General features: G+C 54.3%; 1 protein-coding gene across 1 annotated transcript in view; it reads left to right on the plus strand.

The window, feature by feature from the left end:
• PLA2G4E (phospholipase A2 group IVE) overlaps positions 1-13,183 on the plus strand; it is a 58,136-nt gene that overhangs the window by 12,194 nt on the left and 32,759 nt on the right. The window contains exon 2 of the mRNA XM_060293575.1: positions 9,707-9,779. Within this exon, the coding sequence (XP_060149558.1) occupies positions 9,707-9,779 (73 nt within the window). The remainder of the gene's footprint in view (positions 1-9,706; positions 9,780-13,183) is intronic.

Here is a 13,183-nt window from a genome sequence, read left to right on the forward strand (position 1 = left end):
CATTAGACGTGTTGAGCAGGAGAATGACAGGTTGAGGGCGTGGTTACGAAGCTCACTGGCCAGCCTGGTTTGTGGGGCAAAAACTCGTGAGAGGCAAGAGGCTGAGAATCAGATGCTGCTGATGGGGTGGGACGGAAGGGACAGGCATCCGAGGCATCTTGAAAGAGGAAAGGTGAAGAATTCATCCTTGCTGGTTCTCCTGCGAGTGATGTCAGCTGAGCCACTGGGAGGAATGTACTTTCCAATGCTGGGTTACCTGAGACCAAGAGGCGGCTGGTGAAGGCAGCTCCTGGTCACCCTGATAAATGGGAGCCAGTTAACAAGACCCCCGGACACAGTCAGAGGTGGAGGCTCAGAAGAGCAGGTTGGGGGGCTCTGGGGAGATCTCAGGCTTTCTGCTCATTAGGGAGGAAAGGGCGGTGGGTAGAAAGAAACCAAGTCCCCTCCACTTTGTGCGGAGACGGCTTCAGAATTTCCGCATGAAGGAGCTCTGGAGCATCAGATTGTGTACCAAGAACACTGTTGTAGCTTTAATTGTGGGTTCATTCAGAGACACACTGGATCAGAGGAGGGGGTTAGGCTCCCGTCGCCCCATAGTTGGACGTTACCTTATGCCTGGCACTCCCCACCTTCCCAGCCCACTCCCACAGCTCCCACCACCAAGGCCTCTGTCCCCTCCTGCCCTACTTAGAGTCCACACTGGACAATTCACCACTTAACTCAGCCCTCTCTGCTCCCCTCCCTAGATCACAAATACTTTGTTGTTTCCTTCCCAACTGCACCCTGTCAGCTCAGAGCCAGGCAGTAAATGCTGGCAGGCGAGTCCACTCTGTTTGCTGTTGCACCAGCTCCCACCGGGGTCAGAGGCTGTGTAGAGGGTGTGGAGGAAGAAGCTTCCACCCCACCTCCTGTTAGCTTCCTATTCAATCTGATTTCATTCAGCTAAAGTGAGGCCCCGCTCTTGAGGAGTTTATGCACAATGAGGAAATACAAGGATTGGAGACCCAGAGTTTTCACAGGCTGCCGAGGATGGATGGAGCGGGGTAGGGTGGGTGTTTGTGGCTAGGCTCCTTCAGTGAGAGGAGGATCAAGTTCTAGGCTTTGAGGAATGTTTTGGAGTTTGGGGCTTGCCCTGGGCCCATTTGATGGTGAAGTGGGGGGGAGTGGAGGGAATGGGTACCAGGAGGACACCTCCGTTGGGGGGAGTGTCCCCCTTCCCTCACTATAGCCTCACCACATCACATTCAGGACATTGTAGTGCTGTGGGCTGGGTTGTCTACAACATGAATCACCATTGCCTTCCGAAATTTCAGCTCTGATCATGTCACTGTCCTGCTCAAAAACCATTGATGGCTCCCCATTGCCTAGAGAATAAGTCCAAATTTAAAGCACACCTTTTATTTTTCTTTAATTTTTAAAAATATTTATTTATTTATCTGGCTGCTCCAGGTCTTAGTTGCAGCACACGGGATCTTCCTTGCCATGTGCAGGTCATTTAGTTGCAGCATGAGGGATCTAGTTCCCCGACCAGGGATCGAACCTGGGCCCCCTGCATTGGGAGTGCGGAGTCTTAGCCACTGGACCACCAGGGAAGTCCCTAAAGTATGCCTTTTAAAGGTCACAACTATGGGGGCCTAATATATCTTTCCAGATTTGTTCCTTCACAGAACCTCCCTTCTCTCTGCCCAACTTCCACCACCCTCTGTGTCCCACTCTCCTCCCCGCCATACCTCCTCCCACACAACTCGCTACTCTGATACCAGCCCACTTACATACCTGAGCATAGCCTGCTTTCTGGCCTCCTTATTCCTGTTCCTACTGCTCCTTCTTCCCATGATGCCCTTCTCACCTATCGTTAGCTACTGCAATCCCATCTCTCCTGCAAGACCTAATTCAGATGCTGCCTCTTCCACGAAGCCTTCTCATGCCCACTCTTTCCCTTCCCAGCTGACACTCATTTCCCCGTTTCTGTGCTCCGTAGCCAGTTATTAGGTCTGCAAACCACAGATTTTTACAAATGTAAAGGGTTTCTATTGCTCCTTCTAGGATACCCCCGTTACCACAGGAGACTCAGACCTCTGAGCTTCTGAGGGGTTGGAAGCATTTGGTTCCCCAGCTGGACTGTCAGCAGCTTCAAGCTTGGACTTTCCTCTCTTAGTAGCATGTATGCAGTAGGTGCTCACTAAGTGCTGTGAACGAAATGGAATTTGGTAGAGTCCACCGAGGGGCGCGGATGCTGTTTGTGTCCCTGGCAGTGCGCCATGGCAGCGGCAGGGAAGGGGGCAGGCTGGGAGGGGTCCAAGCTAAGGCTCCATCCCCCGTCTGGAGAGCCTGGCAAGCAGAGAGGAGCAGGGTGGGGATGTCCTCCACCTGGCATATGGAGAGGCCCCACAGATACCACTGACCAGGTTCCATCCCTGCCTTCAAGCCCAAGCAGCCCTGTATTCAGATCTCACCCTTAGTTTCATAAAATCACTTTAATCCATGGGCCGGAAAAGCCGGTTGTGGGCCCCCAGGCAATAGCTCAGGCAGGAAATTCCCAAAGCTCCCAGCTGTGCAGCTGAGCAAGCAAAGCTGCCTCCCCAGACCCCTGGAGTGAGCCAGCCACCAGGACAGAGATAGGGATCAGCTGCATGGGGCGAGAGCATCCCTGAGCCTGGGCAGGGGCTGGGCTCACCCTTTCTCTACCTGCCTGGGAGGGCAGGGACCACTAGCCCTTGACTCTCTCCTCACCAGGGATTCAGGCAATTACTTTCCTTCTTCATGGAAAGAAGTCCTGGTCATGGTCCCTGCCTCTCCTGAGGTCCCTGCCTACAGCTCCTGGGGCACTGAGCCATGGGGCTAAGTAGAATTAGGAGGGAGGGCATATCACCCAGAGGGGCACCTCTGAGCCATGACCTTGACAAGCTGTAGAGACAGCTTCTCCAAATCATGGCTGGGCTAATCCTGAAGTCATGAGGCTCCAACAGCCTCTTCCTGCCATTCTCTGGGGCAGTGGACAGCCTGGTCATTCTTCTTGGGGCAGCAGACCCGTGACCCTGCTGGTCCCTGCATTTCCAGGATCTGAAGACCTGAGGGTCCCTTGATACTAAGAGGCCTGTGCCCAGGAACCCCATCTGTCTACCTACCTAAACCCCTCCCCGGGCAATCCGAGACACTGCCAAGAGTCTTCCAGAGGGCGGAGCTCTGAGTAAGAGTATAAGTTCCCCATCTCACTGCCCAACGGCAGAGCCACACCATGCTCCAGAAGGAGATGCTTGTCTCAGCCTCCCACCACCCGTCACACCCAAGCCAAGCAGAAGATGGCAGGCCCTCCGCCACCTGCACCTTGGAGGTGAGGGAGCAGGGCTGGGTGGGTCTGGAGCTGAGAGCAGGAGACGGGTTCAGGGAGGGCTGGGGGCACCGCAGACTCCAGAGACGTGGAGCACCTCGGCTAGGGCAGCCCCTGCCCGGCACCAGGGGACACAGTCTGGCCCAGTTGGGGCTGGGCTCCTGGGTGGATGGCCCAGCTGCGGATACCCACGGGCTTGACAAGACTCTATGGAGTGGCTCAGGGACGTCCTGGGCCCAGCAGCACCCAGGAGGACAGTGCTCAGCACTGCTGGGGGTGGGTCACATTTGGCCTCTCCTAACGGTGAGCAGGCATTTACCTTGTGGACGTCTTGAACTGCCTGCTGGGAGAGTGTGTGGTGTGGTGTCCAGTGAGGATCTGTGCCATTGCCAACCTGTCTCCATTGGTCACGAGGCACCCCTCCTGGGTCTGTGGTCTAGACTCCTGGGTCTATGCAGCCCCTCACGGCCTTGCAGAGACACCCCAGGTTCATGGGTCAGGTTTCCAGGGCTCTAGACCAGCTCTGCCTTGGCTTTCCCATCGTCTCTGTCTTCCGATTTGCTGTAGGCATGCCATGGCAAGGGCTGTCAGCAGCAACATCTTCCTCCTTACCTTCCCCCGGCCCACACTAAATCATGGAGTGATCACGCCCTGAAAGTGTCTTGTCCCTTTGGGGTGGGAGGTGGAGACCCTGCTCAGTCTCCAAGGAGCCCAGGAGGGAAACCCCGTGCTGTATGGTGCCTGGTGTCCCGCCGCCTGGGCCAGGATAGACGTTGCCTTCTGGGCCGTGTTCCTCCACAGCCCTCAGGGGGCTGAGATAGCCTCTGGTCCACACATGCTCCTGCCTCTCCTGTGTCGTTGAGTCTCCTGGCGCTTGGGCAAGGAGAAACCTCCACAGAGGGACAGAGCTTACCTTGAAGCGGGAATGAAGCAATGGAGAGCTGTGCCCATCCCTCTCAGGTCCTGGAGGGTCCATGACTCAGAGCTGGGATTTCTTGCCCTGACCTCTCACCTAGCCTGGGTGATAAAAAGGAAAACAGCCATAGTGGCTCCTCCCAGGTGACCCCTGGTCTGGGGTGCTGCTCAGACTAGCAGGGAAATGCTCTGGGATCCCACAGAGTTCCCATCCCAATGCTCTCCTTTTAGGGAGGGCCCTTGCCTCCTGGAAGCTATCGCCAGGCTGGTCTGAGCTCTGACACAGGTGTTGCAGGGAACTGATGGATACACCCAGCTCTCTAGGGAGGAGGAGGTGGCATCGCCAACCGGGCCTGCCCTGAGAAGCCCTGCGGAGGGGAGTTCCCACAGGTTCCCCGGGAGTTGTACTCCCTCGTCAGCACCCAGACCTCATGCGCTGGTGTGGTTTGGGTATGTCTGACCCTAACCACTTCTGAAACAGGGTTGTCAGACCCTCCTCCCAACCCTCCCCCGCACCTGGGAGCCAGGCCCTGGGAGCCCATCTGTAACTAAATATTCTTCTAATTTGTGATGATAGCTAGTTTCTTGGGGTGTGAGGACAGTCCCAAAATGGGAGCTGAGGGTTTTACTCCTGCCTCTGCTATTAACTAGTCTAGTGCATGACCTGGAGCAAGCTTTTAACTGAGTTGGTTAATTCACGGTGAGAGCCAGCCTCCAGGTGGACGGAGAGGGCTCTGCCCTGCAGTCAGGTGGATCTGCGTCTGAGTCCTGGCCCCGCCCCTTCTGGGCTGCGTGACCCCATGTGAGATGCAAGCTCTCTAACCTCGGTCTTCTCCTCTGCAAAGCAGGATAAGAGTACCTTCCTCAGAGTCTGGCTGGGATGGGGGGGGGGGGGGCGGGCGGTAGTTGAGAACAGATGCAGCAACCCCAGGTAGAGCAGAGCCCAGCGCACTAGAGGAGGGTAAGGAATTGTATTCCCAACTTCCCCGCCAAAGTCCTATCTCTAAAGTGAGGGTTTGGGAAGGGGTAATATTGGATTGCACAATAGCCAGTGCTGAGAGTCAAGCTCTTTTCCATATGAGCTGGCAAGATACCCCTGTCCTGAGGAGTTTTCGGGGGAAATGGAGTCCTGGCAAGTCCAGCCCCAGGGACCGAGGTGAGGGAGGAGGCTGGAGCCAGGTGTGTCTGCAGCCTGAGCAGTGACTTCCCAGCAAACCACCATCCAGCCACCCTCCCTGCACAGCTGTTCTGGTTATTAAAGTGTCTAAATACACTCCTCCACTGGTTGCCAAATAATCCCTGCCTTCAGTTCTAGCCCCTCCAGGGAGTGCTCCCTGGTCCTTATCCCAGGACCCTCCAATACCCCCATGAACTGGAGGATTACTGCCCATCCCAACTCCAGGGCCGCAGCCTGGCCATGCCTGTTGTTAAACTTTCACCCTGATGCCCAGCCAGGGCATCCTATTGGAAGGATGAGCCTGTCTAAGTCCCTGAAGTTCTTACCTGGATCCCATAAGCTACCCCATACACTTGGGTTCCGTAAGCTCACTGGTTTCAGGTTCCCATAGTCACAGATGCTGTACTTTGATCTTTACGTCTTTCTACGTCTTTCTATTCATTACCTCTGGGGCCATGAAGTTTTGCTTGTGTCTAGCACCACTCCAATTGAGCTGATCATACCAGGAGCAAAATATGTACACTCATGTTAATCCCAGAAGGTCATTTTTCACAGACCTCATTTCTGGAATCATCTGGGCCCAAGACCCGAGTCCCATGTTCCCACTGCCTTCCTCTCCGCACCGCCCCTCTGGGCTGTCTCTCAAACCCTCCAGGCTCTGGCTCCCTGCTGGCAGATGTAAGAGTGCTTTGCAGAGTGCTTTGCAATTGGGTGTCTTCTGCAAATTCCTGGGCTAAAGGCGTAATCTGAGGCTCCAGAATGACCACAAAGGAGCCATCCGTGGCTGCTAGAAAGCGAGAGCTTCTCCAAGTACCCTTACAGTTCTGACGTGCTCTGTCTGTTTAAAACAGAGAGAGGTGATGAAATGTGTCAGAAGAGCACTGTAAATAGAAGGACTGCCAGAGTGTGGGGATTATTTGAGGGCTTTGGGGGAATGACGGGTGAAAAGAAGACTCTGCCGGGAAAATAGATTTTCAGAGGACAAGACCAAGCACGAGGAGATCAGGGTAAGCAGCGCCTGTCTTCGTGTTTGCCCACGGTCGCTTTCAAGTAAGGTGACAGTATAATTGTGGTTATGAACGTGGGCTTAAGAATTAGAATTGGATTGAAACTCAGTTTCCTTTGATTCTAGCTGAGTGCCTGAAGTCAAAGGACTTAGGCTCAGATTCTCTATCTGTAAAGCAAGGCTAATAGTAAGATAAAATATAGAGATTATATACACAACACTTAGCATTTGGAAGACACTCAGCAGATGGTAGCTGTGTTGTTAATGGGGCTGAGTTAGAGTAGAAAGAAATGGTCAGCCTCGTTGGAAGGTATCGTGTTAGATGACAGCAGAGAGCTTTTCCTGGAAGGCAGGGAGACCTCAAGTGAGGTCCTGCGGGAAGCTGTAGATGCTCATTCTCTCCCAGCGAAGACACACGGGAGCTGGGCAGGGCCAAGGGCAGCCCCTCCTGGAGGCAGGAGAAGACCTATGACGGCCAAGAGGATCGTGACCCTGGGTTCAGAGACATGAGGAGTGACCCCTGCCTGGGCTGAGTCCTCAGGCAGCTCCCCTCTTGTAGCCCTCTAGCTGCCTTCTGAGAAAATGGGCCAGGGGGAACAGGTTTCACCAGAATTGCTCTCCTGGATGAAAGCTGACTCCTGCCTCCTCACCAGATCAAACCAGGACACACGCTCTGCCCAGGTGGGGAGTGAGAATGACGAGCCCATGTGCCCAGAGGCTGAGCCGTATTTCCAGAACCAAAAGAGAAGCAGTGTTGTGACCTTTGGCCCAGTTACAAAGCTCAAAAGGCAATCCCATTAGAGCAAGTTATTGACCATGAATATATTCAACATTTCAGAGTTAATCTCACAGAAGGAATCCTCAGGCCTGTATGTGTCTGCCAGTGTGGCTTTTGTACCGATTGTGAGGCAGTTGTTGGGGAGAGAGGAGGAAGAAGCCCTAAAACTGACGTATGTATCTATCTCAGGGACTAAGCAACTGTCTTCCCAGCCGTCGTCCTATTGTTCCTGGTCAGAATTAAGCCCCGAAGAGGCTGGAAGGACAGCCATCAAAATAACAGTTCTCATGACAAGGAAAAAAAAATTTTAACTATGTGTGATGATGGATAACTAAACTTCTTGTGGTAATCATCTGGCAATACTAAATACATATATCAAATCATTACGCTGTATACCTCAACCTTATACAATGTTATACGTCAATTATTTCTTAACTTTTAAAAAGATGGCAATACCTCTATTATAAAGGTTTTATGAGGATTAGAAACTATAAGAGAAGTGTCTAGCAAATAGTAATGTTACCAAATGCAAGTCCGTGGACCCGATGCACAGTGAGGCCAAACAATACCAAAACGTCGGAGTTTGGAGCGGAGGAAAGTTTATTGCAGGGCCATGCAAGGAGACTGGTGGCTCATGCCTTAAAAATTCCCAAACTCCCTGAAAGCTTTCAGCGAAGCCCTTTTATAGGAAAGGTGAAGGAGGGGCATGGTTAGTTGTTGCAGACTTCTCGGTGTCCGAGCCTTTGTTCTTGAGGTCAGGTCACAGTCAGGTCACGATGTTCCTGTAAACCTCCACCAAAACAAATGTTATTCTCTCTTCTGACAAGAAAGGGCAAGGTCCCAAGGCTCAACTTTTGCCCTCTGAGGTCCAGCCTCTGGTAAGTGGAGGGGGTCCCTACGTGGGCTGGTTCCCTGCCTGGGAGTGTTGGACCAGCCTCCAGTCTGGGTCCTCGCGCCAGTGCCCAGGCCTGGCTGAGGAGGCAGATCTCAGCTGGCGGTGTCCTCAGGGCAAGATCCCCAGACCCTGCACAGATCTCATCACTGAGGAAGCCAGGCACCCAGGAACCAGCTGGCCCTCGGGCTCCTCAGGCCACCCAAACAGGGGTGGGTCCCACGGCCTGTGACCCATGGAGACCCCGCCGCCATTAGGTCGCAGAGGCGGGGACTGCGGAGAGGTTCACTGCTGCTTCGTGGCCTGGGCCCGGCCAGTGGGTGGCCATGGCAAGGGCTCTGGAGCTCTGCGAGACCCAGCACCCAGCCTGTCCCCCAGGAGCCCAGCTCACCCGCTGGCCTGAGGCTGGAGGGCCCTGGGGAGAAGGCCACTGTCCACCTCCACTGCACTCTCTGCCCCAGGACCCCTGTGAAGCTGACTGAGTGGGACCTCTAACCCCTTAGCTCAGGGTCTCGCACTAAGGGTCGGTGCCTGCCCTGCCCCGCTCTGCCCCGCCCCTACTGCAGTACGTGTTCAGTAGATGCTATTACAAATAGTATTATCTCTGATAACCGCCAAGGCAGATGAACTATCTGTGGGCAGTCTGAGTTGAAAATAAAAATAATTATAAATAGTGACCTTTTCTGAGTGGTGGCATTATGGGGACTTTTTTCCTTCATACTCTCATGTTTTTCCCTAAATCCCAATGTTATATTGTTTTTAATTTTTATTTATTTTTTTGTCTGCGTTGCGTCTTCGTTGCTGCACACGGGCTTTTTCTAGTTGTGGCGAGCGGGGGCTGCTCTTCGTTGCAGTGCGCAGGCTTCTCACTGCCATGGCTTCTGTTGTTGTGGAGCATGGGCTCTAGGCGCCCAGGCTTCAGTAATTGCAGCACACGGGCTTCAGTAGTTGGGGCTCACAGGCTGTAGAGCGCAGGCTCGGTAGTTGTGGCGCATGGGCTTAGTTGCTCCACGGCATGTGGGATCTTCCCGGACCAGGGCTCGAACCTGTGTCCCCTGCATTGGCAGGCAGATTTTTAACCTGCGCCACCAGGGAAGTCCCCCAATATTATTTTAAATACAGAAGAATTGCATCTTCTTGGAAGGGTAGAAAGTGATTCTAGTAACATGGAGTGGACGATGTGGAGTAAAGGATTCCAGTTCAGAGGCCTCTATAAATGTCGTTGGGTGGGTTGGAGGAGTCCGATGGTGTCTGCCATGGGCGTGGGCTGGGAGTGGACAGTAAAAAGACTTGTCTAAGCCTGGGTAAAATGCTCAGGAAAAGGGCTTCCAATTCCCAGATCCAAACAAGCAAGACAGGGACGGAACAGGCATGAAGCTGTCCCTCTTCCCGGGTGTGCTGGCTCAGAGTGGGGTGAGGACAAAGCCCCTCACGTCCATAGCCTCGGGCCGCCTGGGGACCAGAAGCAGCCTCCAGAGCCCAGAAACACCGATGGACAGTGGGGAGGTTGCTTGAGCCTGGGCAGTGGGAGCCTGTGCTGCTCTCTCCATCAAGGCCACCTGCCACAATCGCCCAAAGAGTGAGTCCACTGTCCTCTCAATCCACAGGAGGAGCTGTCTCCATGCCACCTGCTGACAGTGAGGGTCATCCGGATGAAAAACGTCCAACAGGCTGACGTGGGTAAGTATCCCCCTCCCTCTTCCCTCCTTCTTCTCTGCATCTGGGGCCAGGATGGAGACAGGCCCCGGGGGAGAAATGGTCAGGTGTGGCTGTGTGTGTGCGCGCGCATGAGTGTGTGTGTGTGTGTGTGTGTGTGTGTGTGTGTGTGTGCACGCTCTATGTTCAAGTTGTATTACAGACTTTGGGGTTTGTATCATTTTCCCAGGCCCCTCCCTCTAGCTGCACCCTTGGCATGACCGGCCCCTGCATTCGGCCTCCTCCAACGGCTCACTTCGCTCTCTCCTCCCCACTCTCCCCTCCCTAGGATCCGTTCCAGGAGTAGCTTCTCCCACACTGGGCACTCCTTGTCTCTGCATGAGTTTACGGCCTGTTAGGGGTGGCAGGGAAGGAAGGGCCCTTGAGTACCATGGAGCCAGCTGCCGGCCAGCCCCAGTGCCCTTCTCAGGACCTGGATCTCAAACGGGTTCTACAGTGCATGCCGGGTGCCCCATAGCGCCGAGTTCCTCAGTTCAGGCCATGGATGTGGTTTGACTCACCAGGGCTCTTTGTGCAGTGTCTTCTTGCAACTTTAACGTCCCTTTCATCCCAGCCCCTGCTGCATTCCCAGACCACGGGGGCCCAGGGAAGTCTTTGGCTTCAGGAAGAAATGAAGGCATCTGGGTGGGCAGAACAAAAGCCCCTCCCTATGCTGCCCTCATCTCCCCCCACCCCATCCAGTGAGGAAGCTTGGCCCTCAAGGAGGAGAAAGCTCTGTGTCAAGGCCCATGGCTGAGGGGGTCCCCACTCACTGGTGACCACACAGGAATCGCCCAAGGGCTCCAGTTTCCCCAAAGCTCTGTTATACTGCCCTCACCCCAGGATTCAATTAGCCTGGGAGAGCCGTGATACATGGGGAGGTGTCTATGCCCAAAGCAATTATAGAGTAGTAATAGAGGACGGCATTCTCATCTTGTCACCACAGAATTTAGAACTGGAGGACACTGAAAGCTGGGAGTAGCTGAGGAAAGCTGCTTTGAGGGGACAGGGTGTGAGCATCCAGAGGCCTGGGGAGCCCAGTCTGAGGGAGAGGAGCTGCGTCCCCCCGAGCCCCTGCTGGGGGCCAGCTGGGGCCAGACATCCAAACATCATTCATCTTCCGCACAACCTGAAGGCAGGGCTGTGGGGCCCATTTCGCACACTGAGGATTAATTGCCGAAAGCAGAATCAGTGTTTGATGCCAGGTCTGGACCGCTGGGGGTTAAGGGAGACAAGCCAGGAGAAGGAGGTCAGGGCCGTTCAGAGGGTTGACAGGAATCTAAGTGATGGGCACCTGAGCTCTTGAGGAAGGGATTGCATGACTTCCCGAGGGCTTATATGCAGATGGTGCAGGAGCACAGGTGGGAGAGGCTGACAGACCTTCCGGGAAGCTGTCGCTGCAACACTGCAGTGTAAGGATGAGTGTGGAGGGTGGAGGAAGGAGGGCCCTGGAGCCCCAGAGAGAACAAAGGGATCAGGCAGCATTCAGACTGGGCCCCTGGGAGGGTGAGTGTCCAGAGCCCATGCCGGGGGAGCAATTGCAGCCAGCATCATTTGGGGCCTGGCTCTGTCACAAGACCAGCCAGAGGGCCACGGACTTCTTGGGCTTCTCGGGACCTCTCAGGCCACCAGTGAGTGACCTGAGGGGCCTGGAAGTGTCCGCTGGACCCAGGACCTGCCTGCCTCTTCTGCCTTTCCTGCCGTGCCAGCGTGGGTTATCAGACACCTCAGCCCATTTCCCTCAGGGACGGCCACAGCTCTCGCATGCCGGCAGCTGCCTCGCCTGCCTCAGCTCCTCTGGAGGCGTATCTGTCCCAGCCCTGTGTGTCATGCGGGCCTCACACTTGCACGGCGTGTCTACACCTGTGCGCTCAGACCTTCCCCCGCGTCCAGGGCCCTTCCTTTTGTCTTCTCCCTGCTACACCCGTCACCTACAAGCCCTAGAGGAGGGGGTGGGATGGGGAACAGGAACCAGAGAAACAGGCTGAGGTCTGCTCCACCACCCTCCTCTCCCCCTTCCCCCCACACGCCTCTGGCACACAGGCTGCCCTTCGGGGACACCCTGGCCCCTTTGGGAACCCCTTTTTATGTTTTCCTCATTTCCCTAAAGAACAGCGTCCGGGGGCAGCCATGGTGTCTGGGGGTGTCAGCAGCCCAGGTCACGTGTCTGGATCCACAGTTGTCACAGGCTGGGATCTGTTGCTGCCTCACCTGGGTTGAGTCTATCCTAACCTCTTGCAGGTCCTGGGTTACCCTTGCCCCACATTGTGCCTTCCAGCTTGGATCAAAAACAAGCTCCTCTCTGGTTCAGTCCTGTAATGAGTGCCTGAGTTTCTAAGATTTCCAGGAGGCTGAAAGGGATGAGATTCAGGGATGAGATTCAGGGGTGACTGCCCCATCAAGGAGCACACCACCCAGCCCTGCACCAGAGCTGGGAGAAAATCAGCCTGGAAATCTCCCCGCTGTCAAGACTTTTTACTCCTCTTGGGAAAATAAACTCAAACCAGCACTCCCAGGGGGTGTGAGGCAGGTGTCTCTAAGGTATTAGGAAGACAATGTTCTTGACATCTATAGAGATCATTGAGTCATCTTGGCCACCCACATTCTGGGAAAAGAGACATGTCATTCTGATGACCAAGCCCTCTGTCACTTCATGAAGAACAAGGATTAGAACCTATCTGTGCTTAGGAAATTCCCTGAAGTCCCTGAAATTCTCAGAATTGGGTCATCCTTGCTTAACGACTCTTCATTGCCAGCTCGATGGTCACTGCCTTACAGTCAGTTCATTATGCCTATGCCCCAGATCGTCATCTGGGTCCAGCGGCTACCTCATCATCCCTCCTTCCCCAGGATTATCCCCTCTTGGGCTTCACTCTCCTTCCCAACCTTGTTGGGGAGGAGGTGGAACGGCTCCCTACGAAAGGACTGGGAAATAAATTAATGCTTGACATGTGGGTGTCTGATCAATCCTGGCTCTTCCAGGAGTCTTTTTATCTTAATTAGAGATTTAAGCCTTCGGCCAAAATACCTGAAACTTTATTTAGTGGATTTAATGGGACAATTTTAGGCATGGACTGATGATAGGAAAGGGATGTTAGAGGGAAATGGGCCTTTACAGGGTCCTTCAAATCATGCTAAGCAAGTGAGTGTAGGCCTGGTGGGTCCCTGCCTGCAGGCTCCTTGTGTACAGGAGGCAGACCAGCAGGAGGTGCCCCAGAGCCCAGGAAAAGCCAAGGGAGGGATCCAGGAGGACTAAGCAGGTCCCCAGGGAGTCTCTCTCTGAGCAGAGCCATTAAACGTGCCTATCTATATCTGTGGTGACTCAGCCCAGAATTTCTTGGGTACTGATACAGCCCAATAGCAGGAAGTTGGGCTTTTCTATCATTCAT

Source organism: Globicephala melas, chromosome 2 (assembly GCF_963455315.2).
Source record: "Globicephala melas chromosome 2, mGloMel1.2, whole genome shotgun sequence".
Taxonomy (NCBI): Eukaryota; Metazoa; Chordata; class Mammalia; order Artiodactyla; family Delphinidae; genus Globicephala; species Globicephala melas.